The 17,409-nt window shown below is 46.0% G+C and overlaps 1 protein-coding gene across 1 annotated transcript; it reads left to right on the plus strand.

Annotated features, from left to right (window-relative positions):
* The first annotated feature begins 8,173 nt into the window (after positions 1 to 8,173).
* Positions 8,174 to 11,040, plus strand: LOC137318791 (probable G-protein coupled receptor 139). Its single transcript, XM_067981437.1, has 2 exons — positions 8,174 to 8,420; positions 10,142 to 11,040. Exons 1-2 carry the CDS (start codon positions 8,174 to 8,176, stop codon positions 11,038 to 11,040), a joined length of 1,146 nt encoding a protein of 381 aa, XP_067837538.1.
* Positions 11,041 to 17,409: the final 6,369 nt, after the last annotated feature.

Consider the following 17,409-nt stretch of genomic DNA (forward strand, 5'->3'; position numbering starts at 1 on the left):
TGGGACCAGGACCACGCTTTGGGTGTTGTGGGGGGTACTGTCCAAAGACCTCGTGCCTAGGCTTGACTGTATCCTGCTTATCGCACAGTAACATTGAAATAAATGCAAGACAAGGAACTGCCTATCATTTCATCCAACTTCAGCTACCAACACGATGGGTCGAATGGCCTCCTTCTGTGCCATATCTTTCTATGATTCTATGAACTGCACCATTCGCCTCATCCACTGTTCCACGCACGAAATCCCCCATCACACACATACCTACAAATACTTTCAAGCCGCACTCAACTCGTCCAATCTTCCTCTCACCCTCACACATTACCGCTGCTGCAAGCCGCACACCCCCAACTCACAGGTCACACACACTTACCAGCAATTCAACCATAACAGCCACATCATCCAAACATTTTGCAGGACACTCACTGACACACTTCCCTCTATCTTGCAGTAGAAGGTGGCGCATTTATAGAATCATAGAATCATAGAAGTTACAACATGGAAACAGGCCCTTCGGCCCAACATGTCCATGTCGCCCAGTTTATACCACTAAGCTAGTCCCAATTGCCTGCACTTGGCCCATATCCCTCGATACCCATCTTCCCCATGTAACTGTCCAAATGCTTTTTAAAAGACACAATTGTACCCGCCTCTACTACTGCCTCTGGCAGCTCGTTCCAGACACTCACCACCCTTTGAGTGAAAAAAATTGCCCCTCTGGATCCTTTTGTATCTCTCCCCTCTCACCTTAAATCTGTGCCCCCTCGTTATAGACTCCCCTACCTTTGGGAAAAGATTTTGACTATCGACCTTATCTATGCCCCTCATTATTTTATAGACTTCTATAAGATCACCCCTTAACCTCCTACTCTCCAGGGAATAAAGTCCCAGTCTGTCTAACCTCTCCCTGTAAGTCAAACCATCAAGTCCCGGTAGCATCCTAGTAAATCTTTTCTGCACTCTTTCTAGTTTAATAATATCCTTTCTATAATAGGGTGACCAGAACTGTACACAGTACTCCAAGTGTGGCCTCACCAATGCCCTGTACAACTTCAACAAGACATCCCAACTCCTGCATTCAATGTTCTGACCAATGAAACCAAGCATGCTGAATGCCTTCTTCACCACCCTATCCACCTGTGACTCCACTTTCAAGGAGCTATGAATCTGTACTCCTAGATCTCTTTGTTCTATAACTCTCCCCAACGCCCTACCATTAACGGAGTAGGTCCTGGCCCGATTCGATCTACCAAAATGCATCACCTCACATTTATCTAAATTAAACTCCATCTGCCATTCATCGGCCCACTGGCCCAATTTATCAAGATCCCGTTGCAATCCTAGATAACCTTCTTCACTGTCCACAATGCCACCAATCTTGGTGTCATCTGCAAACTTACTAACCATGCCTCCTAAATTCTCATCCAAATCATTAATATAAATAACAAATAACAGCGGACCCAGCACCGATCCCTGAGGCACACCGCTGGACACAGGCATCCAGTTTGAAAAACAACCCTCGACAACCACCCTCTGTCTTCTGTCGTCAAGCCAATTTTGTATCCAATTGGCTACCTCACCTTGGATCCCATGAGATTTAACCTTATGTAACAACCTACCATGCGGTACCTTGTCAAATGCTTTGCTGAAGTCCATGTAGACCACGTCTACTGCACAGCCCTCATCTATCTTCTTGGTTACCCCTTCAAAAAACTCAATCAAATTCGTGAGACATGATTTTCCTCTCACAAAACCATGCTGACTGTTCCTAATTAGTCCCTGCCTCTCCAAATGCCTGTAGATTCTGTCCCTCAGAATACCCTCTAACAACTTACCCACTACAGATGTCAGGCTCACTGGTCTGTAGTTCCCAGGCTTTTCCCTGCCGCCCTTCTTAAACAAAGGCACAACATTTGCTACCCTCCAATCTTCAGGCACCTCACCTGTAGCGGTGGATGATTCAAATATCTCTGCTAGGGGACCCGCAATTTCCTCCCTAACCTCCCATAACGTCCTGGGATACATTTCATCAGGTCCCGGAGATTTATCTACCTTGATGCGCGTTAAGACTTCCAGCACCTCCCTCTCTGTAATATGTACACTCCTCAAGACATCACTATTTATTTCCCCAAGTTCCCTAACATCCATGCCTTTCTCAACCGTAAATACCGATGTGAAATATTCATTCAGGATCTCACCCATCTCTTGTGGTTCCGCACATAGATGACCTTGTTGATCCTTAAGAGGCCCTACTCTCTCCCTAGTCACCCTTTTGCCCTTTATGTATTTGTAGAAGCTCTTTGGATTCACCTTTGCCTGATCTGCCAAAGCAATCTCATGTCCCCTTTTTGCCCTCCTGATTTCTCTCTTAACTCTACTCCGGCAATCTCTATACTCTTCAAGGGATCCACTTGATCCCAGCTGCCTATGCATGTCATATGCCTCCTTCTTCTTTTTGACTAGGGCCTCAATCTCCCGAGTCATCCAAGGTTCCCTACTTCTACCAGCCTTGCCCTTCACTTTATAAGGAATGTGCTTACACTGAACCCTGGTTAACACACTTTTGAAAGCCTCCCACTTACCAGACGTCCCTTTGCCTGCCAACAGACTCTCCCAATCAACTTCTGAAAGTTCCTGTCTAATACCATCAAAATTGGCCTTTCCCCAATTTAGAATTTTAACTTTTGGGCCATACCTATCCTTCTCCATAGCTATCTTAAAACTAATGGAATTATGATCACTGGTCCCAAAGTGATCCCTCACTAACACTTCTGTCACCTGCCCTTCCTTATTTCCCAAGAGGAGGTCAAGTTTTGCCCCCTCTCTAGTCGGGCCATCCACATACTGAATGAGAAATTCCTCCTGAATACACTCAACAAATTTCTCTCCATCCAAGCCCCTAATGCTATGGCTGTCCCAGTCAATGTTGGGAAAGTTAAAGTCCCCTACTATTACCACCCTATTTTTCTTGCAGCTGTCTGTAATCTCCTTACATATTTGCTCCTCAATTTCCCGTTGACTATTTGGGGGTCTGTAGTACAATCCTATCAAAGTGATCTCTCCCTTCTTATTTTTCAGTTCTACCCATATGGACTCAGTGGGCGAACCCTCGGATATATCCCCTCTCACTACTGCCGTGATGTTCTCCCTAATCAAGAACGCAACTCCCCCTCCTCTCTTACCTCCTGCTCTATCTTTCCTATAGCATCTGTACCCTGGAACATTGAGCTGCCAGTCCTGCCCCTCCCTTAGCCATGTTTCAGTAATAGCTATAACATCCCAGTCCCATGTACCCATCCATGCCCTGAGTTCATCTGCCTTGCCCATCAGACTTCTTGCATTGAAATAAATGCAGTTTAATCTAGTCTTCCCTTGGTCTTTGCCCTGCTTTCTCAGACCATCTGTCCGGTCATGTTCTGTACACTCTCCCTTACTGCCTTTTGTTTCTGTCACCACTTTATTTCCCACTGACTTCCTGCATCGGTTCCCATCCCCCTGCCACATTAGTTTAAACCCTCCCCAACAGCACTAGCAAACACTCCCCCTAGGACATTGGTTCCAGTCCTGCCCAGATGCAGACCGTCCAATTTGTACTGGTCCCACCTCCCCCAGAACCGGTTCCAATGGCCCAGGAATTTGAATCCCTCCCTCTTGCACCATCTCTCAAGCCACGTATTCATCTTAGCTATCCTGTCATTCCTACTCTGACTAGCCCGTGGCACTGGTAGCAATCCTGAGATTACTACCTTTGAGGTCCTACTCTTTAGTTTAACTCCTAACTCCCTAAATTCAGCTTGTAGGACCTCATCCTGTTTTTTACCTATATCGTTGGTGCCTATATGCACCACGACAACTGGCTGTTCACCCTCCCCCTCCAGAATGTCCTGCAGCCGCTCCGAGACATCCTTGACCCTTGCACCAGGGAGGCAACATACCATCCTGGAGTCTCGGTTGCGTCCGCAGAAACGCCTGTCTATTCCCCTTACAATCGAGTCCCCTATCACTATAGCTCTGCCACTCTTTTTCCTGCCCTCCTGTGCAGCAGAGCCAGCCACGGTGCCATGAACCTGGCCACTGCCACCTTCCCCTGGTGAGCCATCTCCGCCAACAGTATCCAAAACGGTATACCTGTTTTGGAGGGAGATGACCGCAGGGGACCCCTGCACTGCCTTCCTACTCTTCCTCTGTCTGTTGGTCACCCATTCACTATCTCCCTCAGTAATTTTTATCTGCGGTGTGACCAACTCACTGAACGTGCTATCCACGACTTTCTCAGCATCGCGGATGCTCCAAAGTGAGTCCATCCGCAGCTCCAGAGCCGTCAAGCGGTCAAACAATAGCTGCAGCTGGACACACTTCCCGCAGGTGAAGGAATCAGGGATACAGGAAGGAGCCCTGAATTCCCACATCCCACAAGAGGAACATGACACGGCGCTGGGATCTCCTGCCATGACTTAACCCTTAAATTAGCTTAAGAACAACTACAATGTCAAGAGAAAAAAAAAGGAAAGAAAAACTACTTACCACTCCCTTTAAGGAGTTTACTCCTCTAAATTGTTCTCAATTTAGAGAATGTTAACTACACTAGGGACCTTGATTCACTAAAAAATAAACGCTACTTCCTATAAGACCTGCAGACCTTCCCTTTCTTTTTACTTCAGTTACTGTCGATAAGTAGAAATACTCACCTGAACCTACTCACCAATCAGGTGCCTCCCCTGTGTCGCGTCCCGATCTGATTCCTGACGTCACTTCGAACTCGGTCGCAGCTCCGCTCGGCTCCTCTCAGCTGTTCTCAGCGCTCTGAAATCCCGCCTTTTATCGGACGCTCCCTCCGCTCGGCTCGGCTCCTCTCAGCTGTTCTCAGCGCTCTGAAATCCCGCCTTTTATCGGACGCTCCCTCCGCTGGGCTCGGGAGGTAGCAAGAAAGAACTGGAGGAGGACAAGGCCGACAAGTCCTTACCCCCATGGAGGAGCCAGTGCTGGCCATCATTGGATAGGACAACGCTGCGGCCATGGCCACTGGCGGTGCTGGAGGTCTGCACTGGAGCTCAGACTGCTGCTTTGGAAGCCCAGACTGCAGCGCTCCAGGCTCAGACTGCTGTTATCGTGGCTCTGGGGACCACCGTGAAACGGGACTTCCAAGACGTTACATCACTCCAGCAATCTGTTCTCCAACGAGAAGTGCTGACACGCTGCTCCGAGAGTGTGGCAATGGTGCCATGTCAGTCGAACTTGCTGTCCTCTCTCCGGTCGACAGCATTCCTGCTCCCACCCCTGCCACTCTGCCAGTGCCATTGCCGTTGCCTGTCAGCCAACCAGGCCAGACTGCTGCAGCCCATGCCGAGATGATGCAGTCTGCAGCCAGACCCTGTCACCTAGAAATGCTCGAGGTCGACCGCCACGGCCATCTGCACTCTCCTCCATTGAAGGTCAGCAGCCTCTCACCACCCATGCTCCAGTCACAAGGATGCACCATGAAGGAGCACGAGGATAGGTAAAGGCACACGAGTGAAAGGCACTGAATTAATGCACAAGGTGAAATAGTACAATGGTGTTCACATGATTTCATGTGTTAGTTTATAAATTTGTATTTGAAGTCGCAGTTTCTTTTCATTCGTTCATGTGATTTGGGCGTCGCTGGCAAGGCCAGCAATTATTGCCCATCCATAATTGTCCTTGAGAAGGTGGTGGTGAGCCGCCTCTTGAACCACTGCAGTCCGTGTGGTGAAGGTTCTCCCACACTGCTGTTCGGAAGGGAGTTCCAGGATTTTGACCCTGCGACGATGAAGGAATGGCGATATATTTCCAAATCGGGATAGTGTGTGACTTGGAGGAGAACATGCAGGTCGTGTTGTTCCCATGAACCTGCTGCCCTTATCTTTCTTGGTGGTGGAGGTCGCGGGTTTGGGAGGTGCTATCGAAGAAGACTTGGTGAGTTGCTGCAGTGCATCCTGTGGATGGTACACACTACAGCCACATTGCGGCGGTGGTGAAGGGAGTGAATGTGTAAGGTGATGGATGGGGATCCAATCAAGTGGGCTGCTTTGTCCTGGATGGCGTCGAGCCTCTTGAGTGATGTTGGAGCTGCACTCATCCAGGCAAGTGGAGAGTATTCCATCACACTCATGACTTGTGCCTTGTAAATGGTGGAAAGGCTTTGGGGAGTCAGGAGGTGAGTCACTCACTGCAGAATACCCAGCCTCTGACCTGCTCTGTTAGCCACAGTGTTAATGACCCCCAGGATGTTGATATTAGTGGATTTGGTGATGGCAATGCTGTTGAATGTCAAGGGGAGGTGGTTTGACTCTCTCTTGTTGGAGATGGTCATTGCGTGGCACTTGTCTGGCGCGAATGTTACTTACCACTTATCAGCCCAAGCCTGAAGGTTGTTGATTGTAGTTTTTATTTAGGCGCTGCAGGAGGAAGCGATGTGTAGTGATGAGGAAGACGATTGGGAGAGGACACGTGGGGAGTGTCCGACTTTTGTTTGTGGCTTGGGTGGTGTTGTTGAGGTTACTGATATCACTCATTAATAAGGTGAGCAAGCAGAGTCCTGGCAGACAGGGCCTGTGCATTTTATTGCCTCCTTGGTCCGTCCTCCATTTCGTGCACTTCCTCCTCTTCCTGCTCTCCATCCTCTTTCTCTGCCTGCTGCTCAGGTTCTCGCCAGATCGGCGGTAGCCAGGGCTGTTCCCTCATCAGTGCGAGGTTGTGCAGCATGCAACGCCGAATCTTGACACCGAATCAGCGGAGTGCTCCTCCAGAATGGACCAGGCAACGGAAGCATTGCTTTCGGACACCTACGCTGTGCTCGATGACGTTTTGTGTGGCTGCATGCCTTCGTCTGTAGGACTGCTCTGCGTGTGTGCGTGCATTCCCGACCGGACTCATGAGCCACCTCATGTGGGCATAGATCTGGTCGACCAATAGCAAGCCTTTGACCTGCCGTTCTGGTTGGACTGCCGTGTAATGAAAGCGTCATGGCTGGTGCCAGGATAGCGGGCATTGACCTGTATGATGAGTTGCGTGTGGTTGCACACTAATTGTATATTGAAGGAGTGAAACCACTTTCTGTTCATGAAGATGGCCGAGTTGATATGTGGAGCATACATGGCAATGTGGTTGCAGTCAATTGCACCATGGGGAAGCCTGCAAACCCTCGAACTCGTTCATTCTGCTTATCTCGGTCAAGAGGGAATGTGATGAACCTTTTACACAGCTCGTACAGTGCATCAGTGACCTCCCTTATGCAGCAGTGTACTGCAAACTGTGAGGTGTTGCTCACATCGTCAGTAGCGGCCTGAAAGGATCCAGATCCTAAAGGTTCAGCGCTGTGATTACCTTGACAGCCGCAGGCAATGCTGTCCTTGCCCTGCTCTGAGGCTGCAGTTGTGGCTGCAGCAGTTGACAAATCTCCGGCACGACCTCTTCCGTGAACTGCAGCCATCGGATGCACTGACCTCTGCTTATGTTGAGGTAAGAGTATTGTTCCCTGAAGGCCTTCATGAAATACGGCCTTCTGCTCAGTGCCCTGCACCTCCTCCTCCTCCTCCTTCTCCTCGTAGCTTGATCTGCTCTGCGTGACCTCTCTACGTGCTCCCAGTCGTCTTTTCTGGCCAACGAGAGCCTCAGCAGGTCACCCATGCCTGCCAGGAATCTTGTTCAGTGCACTGTTGTAAATGACACCAACAATGTAAGACCTGCCAAACCGCCGCTCTTTATGTACTGTAGCAACTCTATCCAAGTATAGGAAGCTTCAACAATCAAGTACAATTGTACCAGAAGCCAGAAGCAATAATCCAGCTTCAATGCTGCCAGACCGCGGGTCTCATAGTTTCTGTTGTTCCATATATTTATTAATATAATAATCTGGGCTTTGGGCTTTCCATCTGTGTAATATTTGATTAAATATATGTTTTGATGTCATATTCGTTCAGTTTAAAGTTGCTAACCGACTCTGTTTGTTCAGTGACTGAAATTAATGTCAGTCTCCATGGGCCCTAATTGTCTCACTGGAATGTTTTCCTGTGCTATAAATAAACGACTACATTCAATGTGTTATCCCATAGTGTCAGTGGGAGCATCACCTCCGGCACTAACAGGGATTAGCGGCCCTGCAGAGAGGGAGAGAATAGATCGGAACCTGGGAACATTAGATTGGAATGTTACAGAAATGGGTTGGAATCTTAGAACAATCGATTGGAATGTGACAGCAATGTGTCGGAATCTTGGAACAATAGACTGGACTGTTGCAGAAATGGGTCGGAATCTTAGAACGATCGATTGGGACAGTTCATTCTGGGTGTTTCAATATCTGTTTGCATATTATGGTTCAATGTCATTTGTGGGGCGGACATATTTTATGCTTCGGAGTATACAACTAATATACTATCCGCTCCTCGCTACTGTCGGTGTTCCTGGTAAGTCTCAATATCCAACTATTAATTCCATAAACCGTGTTCCACTGTATTACTGTTCTTATTATTTACTATCCCCTCCTCGCTGCTGTCGGTGTTCCTGGTAAGTCTCTAGATCCAAATGTTAATTCTATAAAACGTGTTCCACTGTATTCCTGTTCTTCTCATTCCCTGTGCCATACTCTCTGCTGTTCGAGTTTCCGGTAAGCTTCTATAGCCACCGTAAAAATTAAAGTGTTAACGTGGAATGGGAAATATAGCGATAGGGGGAACATGGATGGGAAATATATTTACGGGCGTTTTCGAGGTGATAGGTTTAATTTAGGATGGGTCCCTGGGAGTGAGTTTGTATGTTCAGGGAGCTCCAGCATGAGCCTGTTTTTACGAAGCCATTCGGGTGTGTCAGGATTTACAGAGGGGTCCAGCGATGCTATTAATATTTCCAGGGGATCCAGGGGAGATCGTAAAATTTATAGTGGATCCAGAGATTGTACTAATATTTAGAGGGGATCCAGAGACCACAACCAAATTTACAGGGGATCCAGAGACTGTATTAATATTCACAGGCGATCCAGAGACAGTACTAATATTTACAGGGGATCCAGAGATGGTACTAATAATTACAGGCGATCCAGAGACAGTACTAATATTTACAGAGGAAGCAGAGACGGTTCCAATATTCACAGGGGATCCAGAGACTGTATTAATATTTACAGGGGGTCCTGAGACTGTATTATTACTTACATGGAATCCAGAGACAGTACTTACATTTACAGGGGATCCGGAGACGGTAGGAATATTTTCAGGGGATCCATAGCCTGTACTAATAATTACAGGGGATCCAGAGCCTGTACTAATAATTACAGGCGATCCCGAGCCTGTACAAATAATTACAGGGGACCCAGAGACGGTAATAATATATACACGTGGTCCAGAGACGGTTCTAATATTTACACATGTTGCAGAGACGGTGCTAATATTTACACGTGGTCCAGAGATGGTGCTAATAATTACACATGTCCCAGAGACGGTGCTAATATTTACACGTGGTCCAGAGACGATTCTAATATATACACATGTCCCAGAGACGGTGCTAATATTTACACGTGGTCCAGAGACGATTCTAATATTTTCACATGTTCCAGAGACGGTTCTAATATTTACACATGTTCCATAGACGGTGCTACTTTTTACACATGTTCCAGAGACGTTGCATATATTTACACGTGGTCCAGAGGCTGTACTTTTTTTTACACGGTGTCCCGTGACGGTACTAATATTAAAGTGTGCTAGAGATCGTATTAATATTTAGAGGGCGTCCTGAGATGATACAAATATTTACAGGGCATCCTGAGATGGTACAAATATTACAAGAGGTCCACAAACCATACTAATATTTACAGACAATCCAGATATTGTGCAATTATTTACAGTGGATCCAAAGATTTTACTATTATTTACAGGGGATCCAGAGGCTGTACTGATATTTACAGGGGATCCAGAGTCTGTACTAATATTTACAGGGGATCCAGAGAGTGTACTAATGTTTACAGGGGATCCAGAGACCGTACCAATATTCACAGGCGATCCAGAGACTGCAATAATATTTTCAGGGGATCCAGAGACTTTACTCGTATTTATAGTTGGTTCCAGAGATTTTATTATTGTTTACAGAGTGTCACAGCTTGATCTAGAATTTCAATCTTTATTTCGCTTCCTTATAGTTAATTTATTGACAATTATGATCCTGTCTCGTGGGAAGTGCGGTCTCTCCAAATGTGTCATTCGCTACCTGGTGTCCATGGCAGCGGCGGATCTACTGGTCATTATCATCGATCTGTTATTGAGGCAGATTCCAAATATTTATCGTTCACAGTTCTCTTTTCTAGACCACTTTCCCGTGTGTAATATCCACGCTGTTCTGCTTTATGCAGTCACGGACTGTTCTGTCTGGTTCACCGTCACATTCACCTTTGATCGTTTTGTGGCCATTTGTTGCCAGAAGCTGAAAACTAAAGATTGCACCAAGAAAACGGCACCTCTGGTTTTAGGAACAGTGAGTGTGCTGAGCTGTTTAAAGAATATTTTCTGGTACTTTATGTTCGAAGGTCAATATCTGCTTTCCAATAACCCTTGGTTTTGCTTTGATGTAACGGGTGTTTCAACATCCCCGGTATGGGCAGTAATCGAACTCCTTCATTATATCCTCACCCCGTGTGTCCCATTTATTCTGATTGTGTTCCTCAATGTTTTCACAGTCAGGCACATTTTAGTGGCCAGCAGAGCCCGCAGGAGACTCCGGGGTCACAGCAGTGGGGAGAGCCCCAGAGACCCAGAGATGGAGAGTCGCAGGAAATCAATGATTTTACTGTTTGTTATATCAGGAAACTTTATCGTGTTATGGGTGGTGTTCATGTTGTATTCTATTAATCGACGATTGTTGTATTTGGATTCTTCGTCTGTAATTCTACATCCACTTGTACAAGAACTGGGATTTATGCTCCAGCTCCTGAGTTGCTGCACAAACACCTGTATTTATGCCGTGACCCAGGCGAAATTCAGAGAGCAGTTGAAGAACGTGGTGAAATATCCCTTTACTGTAATTGTTAAATTAATTAAATAGTGCGAAGATCGGAAGACTGCAGAGTTAGATCGGTGTTATTCCGACAGGCTGCGGTGCTGCAAACACTGGGTGTTTATGTAATCACTGAAACGTTTATAACCGGAGGCTATTGATGCACTCATTTTACAGATCTTGTCAAAGTGTGTATCACATGCAAGGACAAGTTCTAAAATAATATGTGGTCACCTAGCGCAAGAAATGTTTGTCCATATGGGATAAATTAAAAGGTAATTAAGTAAACAGCAATACACGCTGACGGTGACCAGAGTGTGAATGGGTGGGAGGTCGAGGAGATCACAGGACTGTCGGTGTCGGTGGTCAATAGAATCATAGAAGTTTACAACATGGAAACAGGTCCTTCGGCCCAACATGTCCATGTCTCCCAGTTTATATCACTGAGATAGTCCCAATAGCCTGCATTTGGCCCATATCCCTCTATACCCATCTTACCCATGTAACTGTCCAAATGCTTTTTAAAATACACAATTGTACCCGCCTCTACTACTGCCTCCGGCAGCTCGTTCCAGACACTCAACACCCTTTAAGTGAAAAAATTGCCCCTCTGGACCCTTTTGTATTTCTCCCCTCTCACCTTTAAATCCATGCCCCCTCGTTATAGACTCCCCTACCTTTGGGAAAAGATTTTGACAATCTACCTTATCTATGCCCCTCATTATTTTATAGACTTCTATAAGATCACCCCTTAACCTTCTACTCTCCAGGGAAAAAAGTCCCAGTCTATCTAACCTCTCCCTGTAAGTCAAACCATCAAGTCCCGGTAGCATCCTAGTAAATCTTTTCTGCACTCTTTCTAGTTTAATAATATCCTTTCTATAGTAGGGTGACCAGAACTGTACACAGTATTCCAAGTGTGGCCTTGTGTGAGTGTGGCGGGAGGGAGAGGAGATCCCATGACTGTAGGTGTCGGTGATCAATGTGTTAATGGGGTCAGAGGAAGAGGAGATCCCGGTACTGTTGGTGTCGGTAGTCAGTCTGTTAATGGGGCGGGAGATAAACGAGATCCCGGGACTGTAGGTCCCGGTGATTATTGTGTTAATAGGGAGGGCGGTAGAGGAGATCCCAGGACCGCAGGTGTCGGTGATCAGTGTGTGAATGGGTCGGGAGAAACATAGAAACATAGAAAATAGAAGCAGGAGTTGGCCTTTCGGCCCTTTGAGCCTGCTCCGCCATTCAATATGACCATGGCTGATCTCAATATCTATTTCAATACCAATTTCCCGCTCTCTCTCCATACCCCTTGATGCCTTTTCTGTCTAGAAATCTATTTAGCTCCTTCTTAAATCTATACAGTGACTTGGCTCCACAGCCTTCTGCGGTAGATAATTCCACAGGTTCACCACCCTCACGTTGAATAATTTCTCCTCATCTCAGTCCTAAATGTCCTACCCTGTATCCTGAGACTGTGACCCCTCCTTCTGTACCCACCAGCCAGGGGAAACATCCTCCCTGCATCCAGTCTGTCTAGCCCTGTCAGAATTTTATATGTTTCAATGAGATCCCCTCTCATTCTTCTAAACTCGAGTGAATACAGGCCAAGTCGACTCATTCTCTCCTCATTTGACAGTCCTGCCATCCCAGGAGTCAGTCTGGTGAACCTTCGTTACATTCCCTCTGTGGCAAGTATAACCTTTCTTAAGTAAGGAGACCAAAACTACACACTATATTCCAAGTGTGGTCTCACCAAGGCCCTGTATAACTGCAGTCAGACATCCTCGCTCCGATACTCAAATTCTTTTGCAATGAAGGCCAAAATCCCATTTGCCTTCCCAAATGCTTGCTGCACCTGCATATTTGCTCTCAGTGACTGTTGTACAAGGACACCCAGGTCCCTTTGTACATCAATATTTCCCAATCTATTACCATTTCAATAATACTCAGCCTTTCTGTCTTTACTTCCTTCACATTTATCCACATTATACTGCATTTGCAATGTATTTGCCCACTCACTCAACTTGTCTAAATCGCGTTGAAGCTTCTTTGCATCCTCCTCACAACTCACGATCCCACCTAGTTTTCTGTCGTTAGCAAACTTGGAAATATTACATTTGGTTCCCTCATCCAAATCATTGATATATATATATTGTGAATAGTTGGGGTCCAAGCACTGATTTCTGCGGTACCCCACTAGTCACTGCCTGCCACACCGAAAAAGACCCATATATTCATGCTCACTGTTTCCTGTCTGTTAACCAATTATCAATCCATGCCAATATATTACCACCAATCCCATGTGCTATAATTTTGGACAATAATCTCTTATTTTGGACTTTATCAAAGGCCTTCTGAAAATCCAAATAGACGACATCCACTGGTTCTCCCGTATGTGTTCTACCTCTTACATCCTCAAAAAACTCCAGGATGTTTGTCAAACATGATTTCCCTTTCATAAATCTATGTTGACTTTGTCTAATCCCGTTGACATGTTTTAACTGTCCTGTTATCACATCCTTTATAATAGACTCGAGCATTTTCCCTACTACTGACGTTAGACTAACCGGTCTGTTGTTCCCTGCTTTCTCTCCCTCCTTTATTAAATAGTGGGGTTACATTTTCCACCCTCAAATCCGCAGGAACTGTTCCAAAATATATAGAGTTTTGGAATATGACAACTAATGCATCCATTATTTCCACGGCTACCTCTTTTAGTACTGTGGAACGCAGGTTATCAGGCCCTGGGGATTTATCGGCTTTCAGTCCCATTAATTTCACCAGCACTATTTTTTTTACAAATACTCATTTCCTTTAATTCCTTCTTTTCACTCGTCCCTTCGTTCCCTAGCATTTCTGGGAAGTTATTGGTGTCCTCTTCCGTGAAGACATAACGAAAGTATATGTTTAATTACCCTGCCATTTCCTTGCTCCCCATTACAAATTCTCCTGTTTCTGACTGTAAGGTATCCACATTTGTCTTCACTAATCTTTTTGTTTTTTACATGCTGTGATCAATGTGTTAATGGGGCGGGGGTGGGGGGAGGTAGAGGAGAGTTCAGGACTGTCGGTGTCGGTGATCAGTGTGTTAACGGGGCGGGAGGTAGAGGAGATCCCGGGACTGTAGGTGTCCGTGATCAGTGTGTTAATGGGGCGGGAGGTAGAGGAGGTCCCGGGACTGTAGGTGTCCGTGATCAGTGTCTTAATGGGGCGGGAGGTAGAGCAGATCCCTGGACTGTAGATGTCAGTGATCAGTGTCTTAATGGGGCGGGAGGTAAAGGAGATCCCGGGACTGTAGATGTCAGTGATCAGTGTGTTAAAAGGGGCGGGTGGTAGAGCAGATCCCGGGACTGTAGGTGTCAGTGATCTGTGTGTTAATGGGGCGGGAGGTAGAGGAGATCCCGGTCTGTCGGTGTCAGTGATTAGTGTGTTAATGGGTCATCAGGTGGAGGAGAACCCAGGACTGTAGGTGTCAGTGATCAGTGTGTTGATGGGGCGGGAGGTAGAGGAGATCCCGGGACTGTAGGTGTCGGTGATCAGCTTGTTAAGGGACGGGAGGTAGAGGAGATCCCTGGACTGTAGGTGTCGGTGATCAGCTTGTTAAGAGGGCGTGAGGCAGAGGAGATCCCGGTAATGTAGGTGTCGGTGATCAGTGTGATAATGGGTCATGAGGTAAAGGAGATCCCAGGACTGTAGGTGTCGGCGATCAGTGTGTTAATGGGTCATGAGGTGGAGGAGAACCCGGGACTGTAGGTGTCGGTGATCAGCTGGTTAAGGGGGCATGAGGTAGAGGAGATCCCGGGACTGTAGGTGTCGGTGGTCATTGTGTTAATGGGGCGGGTGTAGAGGTGATCATATATTAATGGAATCTTCGATTTTAACAGCAAAGCTGTTGGCTATTCGGCGTCTTCGTGCCTGCGCCTGTTCATTGAAAGAGCCGTCTAATTTACTCCCACAACCCGAACCCAGCAATTTGTTGGCTTCGACTACATTTCCAATCGCCTTTTCAAACATCCTCCGGCACTTGTTTCCATCGCCCTTTCAGCTGGTGAAAAAAATCTCCTCTTTTCCCCTCTAGTTCTTTTGCCAATTATTTGAAATCTGTGACCTTTTGTTACTGACCCACTTGCCAGAGGAAACAGCTCCTACCTACTTGCTATATCAAGACCCTTCATCATGTTGAATGCCTTTGTTTTGCTCCCCTTTAACCTTCTGTGCTCCAAAGAGAACAACCACAGCTTCTCTAGTCTGTACTCCTCTGTACTCTCTCCAAGGCCTTGAAATCCTTCCTAAAGTGATGTGCACAGAATTGGACACAATACTCCAACTGAGGCCTAACCAGTGATTTATAAAGGCTTAGCTTGCCTTTCTTTTTTTTACAGTCTTCCTCTAGTTACAAAGCCAAAAATCCGATACGCTTTCTTAACTGCCAAATCAACTTACCCACCCACCTTCAAAGATTTGGAATATCACCCCACCCCGGTCCCACTGCTCTTGTTCCCCCCCTAAAAATCGTCCCATCTAGATTATACTGCCTCGCCATTTTATTACTCCCAAAGTGCATCACTTAACATTATTAAATTGCATCTGCCATGTGTCTGCCCATTTCATCAGTCTTTCTGTGTCCTCATGATGCCTGCCACTATCCTCCTCACTATTTACTACGTTGCCAAGTTTTGTGTTACACGCAAACTTCAAAATTGTACGACTGAAACACAAGTGCAGGTTATTTCTATGTAACAAGAAAAACAATTTTCCTAATACCGATGCTTGGGGAACCCCACTGCTTCTCTCCAGTCAGAACAATATCCATTACTGTCTGCACCTTATCCCTTAGCCAATAATGTGATCAAATAACCACGTCCATTTAATCCCATGCACTTCTATTTTCCGAATCTGTTCAAAGTTTGCACAATACGAAACTCGGAAATGTAGTCAACAATGTCGAGGATAGTATCAGATTCAGGGGGACATCGACAGACTGGGGAAATGGGCAGACAGATGGGCAGCTGAAATTTGACATGGAGAAGTGTGAAGTGATGCAGTTTGGTCGGGGCAATGAGGAAAGGAAATATCAACTAAATGGGACAATTTCAAAGTGGGTGCAGGAAAAGAGAGGCCTAGAGCAGTATGTGGACTAATCTTTGAAGGTGGAAGGACAAGTTGAGAAGGCTGTTAAAAAATCATACGGGACACTGGGATTTATTAATACAAAAGCAAGGAAGTTGCTCCAAAACCTGATCTCAATGGTATTATTTTGAGGGGGGAGTAAGAGGCCTGAAACTTTTTTCTTTAACACCCAAACCTAAATTGAGCAAAGTTTCCCAGTACTTATATGAGGCTTATATCTGCTTTACGCATCCTGCACCACTCTCCTTCCCTGTAATAACCCTTCTTAACCCGAGCAGTTCAGCAAGCGCTCTATCCACACAGCAACCCATTCTGATATCAAACAAAGAAATTATCCCCACCAATCCCAGCTCTTTTCGAAAGCTGCCAATCAGCTTATTGATTGCTCAGCTGAAGCAACCAATTAGGTACAAATTTAAATCATTGTGGCCTAAAATGGATGGTACAGACACAAAAAAATGAAGGAGATTAACAGATTAATTAAAGAATATGGAAGAAAGCTGAGGAGGAGGTTGCGTAATGTTTTAGTACGATATTTAAATCGATGAACTATATTCTATTAAAATTACATTACTCAGGCAACTCCGAATTTCCCAGTACCATTTTTAATATTCAGTATTTCTTGAGATTTAGCGTGTGAGTGAAATGTTAAACAATTGGCCAGAGCAGGGATGCTGTCATTGAAAGGGTTAAAGGCATCTTGACACCAAGATATCAGTCCGAATTCAACCAGATTCTGTTGCCACCACCTGCCCAAATACTGCGTGCAGCTATTCAGGCCTAGTTATTACAACAGCAACAAATACTTGTATAATACAACGCCTAAAACGTGGAAATAACATCCTGAGGGGATTCAGGGTGGGTCGAGGGAAAATATGAACCAAGGAAGGAGATATTAGGAGGGGTCACCAAAAGCTCGGTCAAAGAGATGGGTTTAAGGAGAGTTGGCTTTTGGCTCTCACGTTTGGAGTAGAGGGGAGGGGGGAGAGAAAGGATAGAGGCAAACTACATCTACCTGGAAGGAGGGCGATTGACTGACTCATTCAGATTCATCATAACCTCGATTGCATGGGGGTGGATGTATCGGTATACGCATCACAGGAGGTGGAAGTAGAGGTCTGCGTTTGGGACAATTTTCTGGATCTTCTCTTGGACTTTTTTGCTTAGGACTGAAAAGAAAAGAACTGGGAAGAGTTTGAAGAGGGGAAGGTGGAGGAAATAAGACACAACAAGGCCTAAAGAGGGAGCGTGAATCATATTTAATAAACACCCCCATTGCCTGGCCGAAGT

Source organism: Heptranchias perlo, unplaced genomic scaffold (genome assembly GCF_035084215.1).
Source record: "Heptranchias perlo isolate sHepPer1 unplaced genomic scaffold, sHepPer1.hap1 HAP1_SCAFFOLD_73, whole genome shotgun sequence".
In the NCBI taxonomy this organism is placed as follows: domain Eukaryota; kingdom Metazoa; phylum Chordata; class Chondrichthyes; order Hexanchiformes; family Hexanchidae; genus Heptranchias; species Heptranchias perlo.

Excerpts from the sequence above, each read along its gene's own strand:
- LOC137318791 (XM_067981437.1), top strand. The coding sequence starts at position 8,174 with ATGGGTTGGAATCTTAGAACAATCGATTGGAATGTGACAGCAATGTGT. Across the intron at positions 8,421-10,141 it reads CGCTACTGTCGGTGTTCCTG|TTAATTTATTGACAATTATG; the intron begins GTAAGTCTCAAT and ends GCTTCCTTATAG.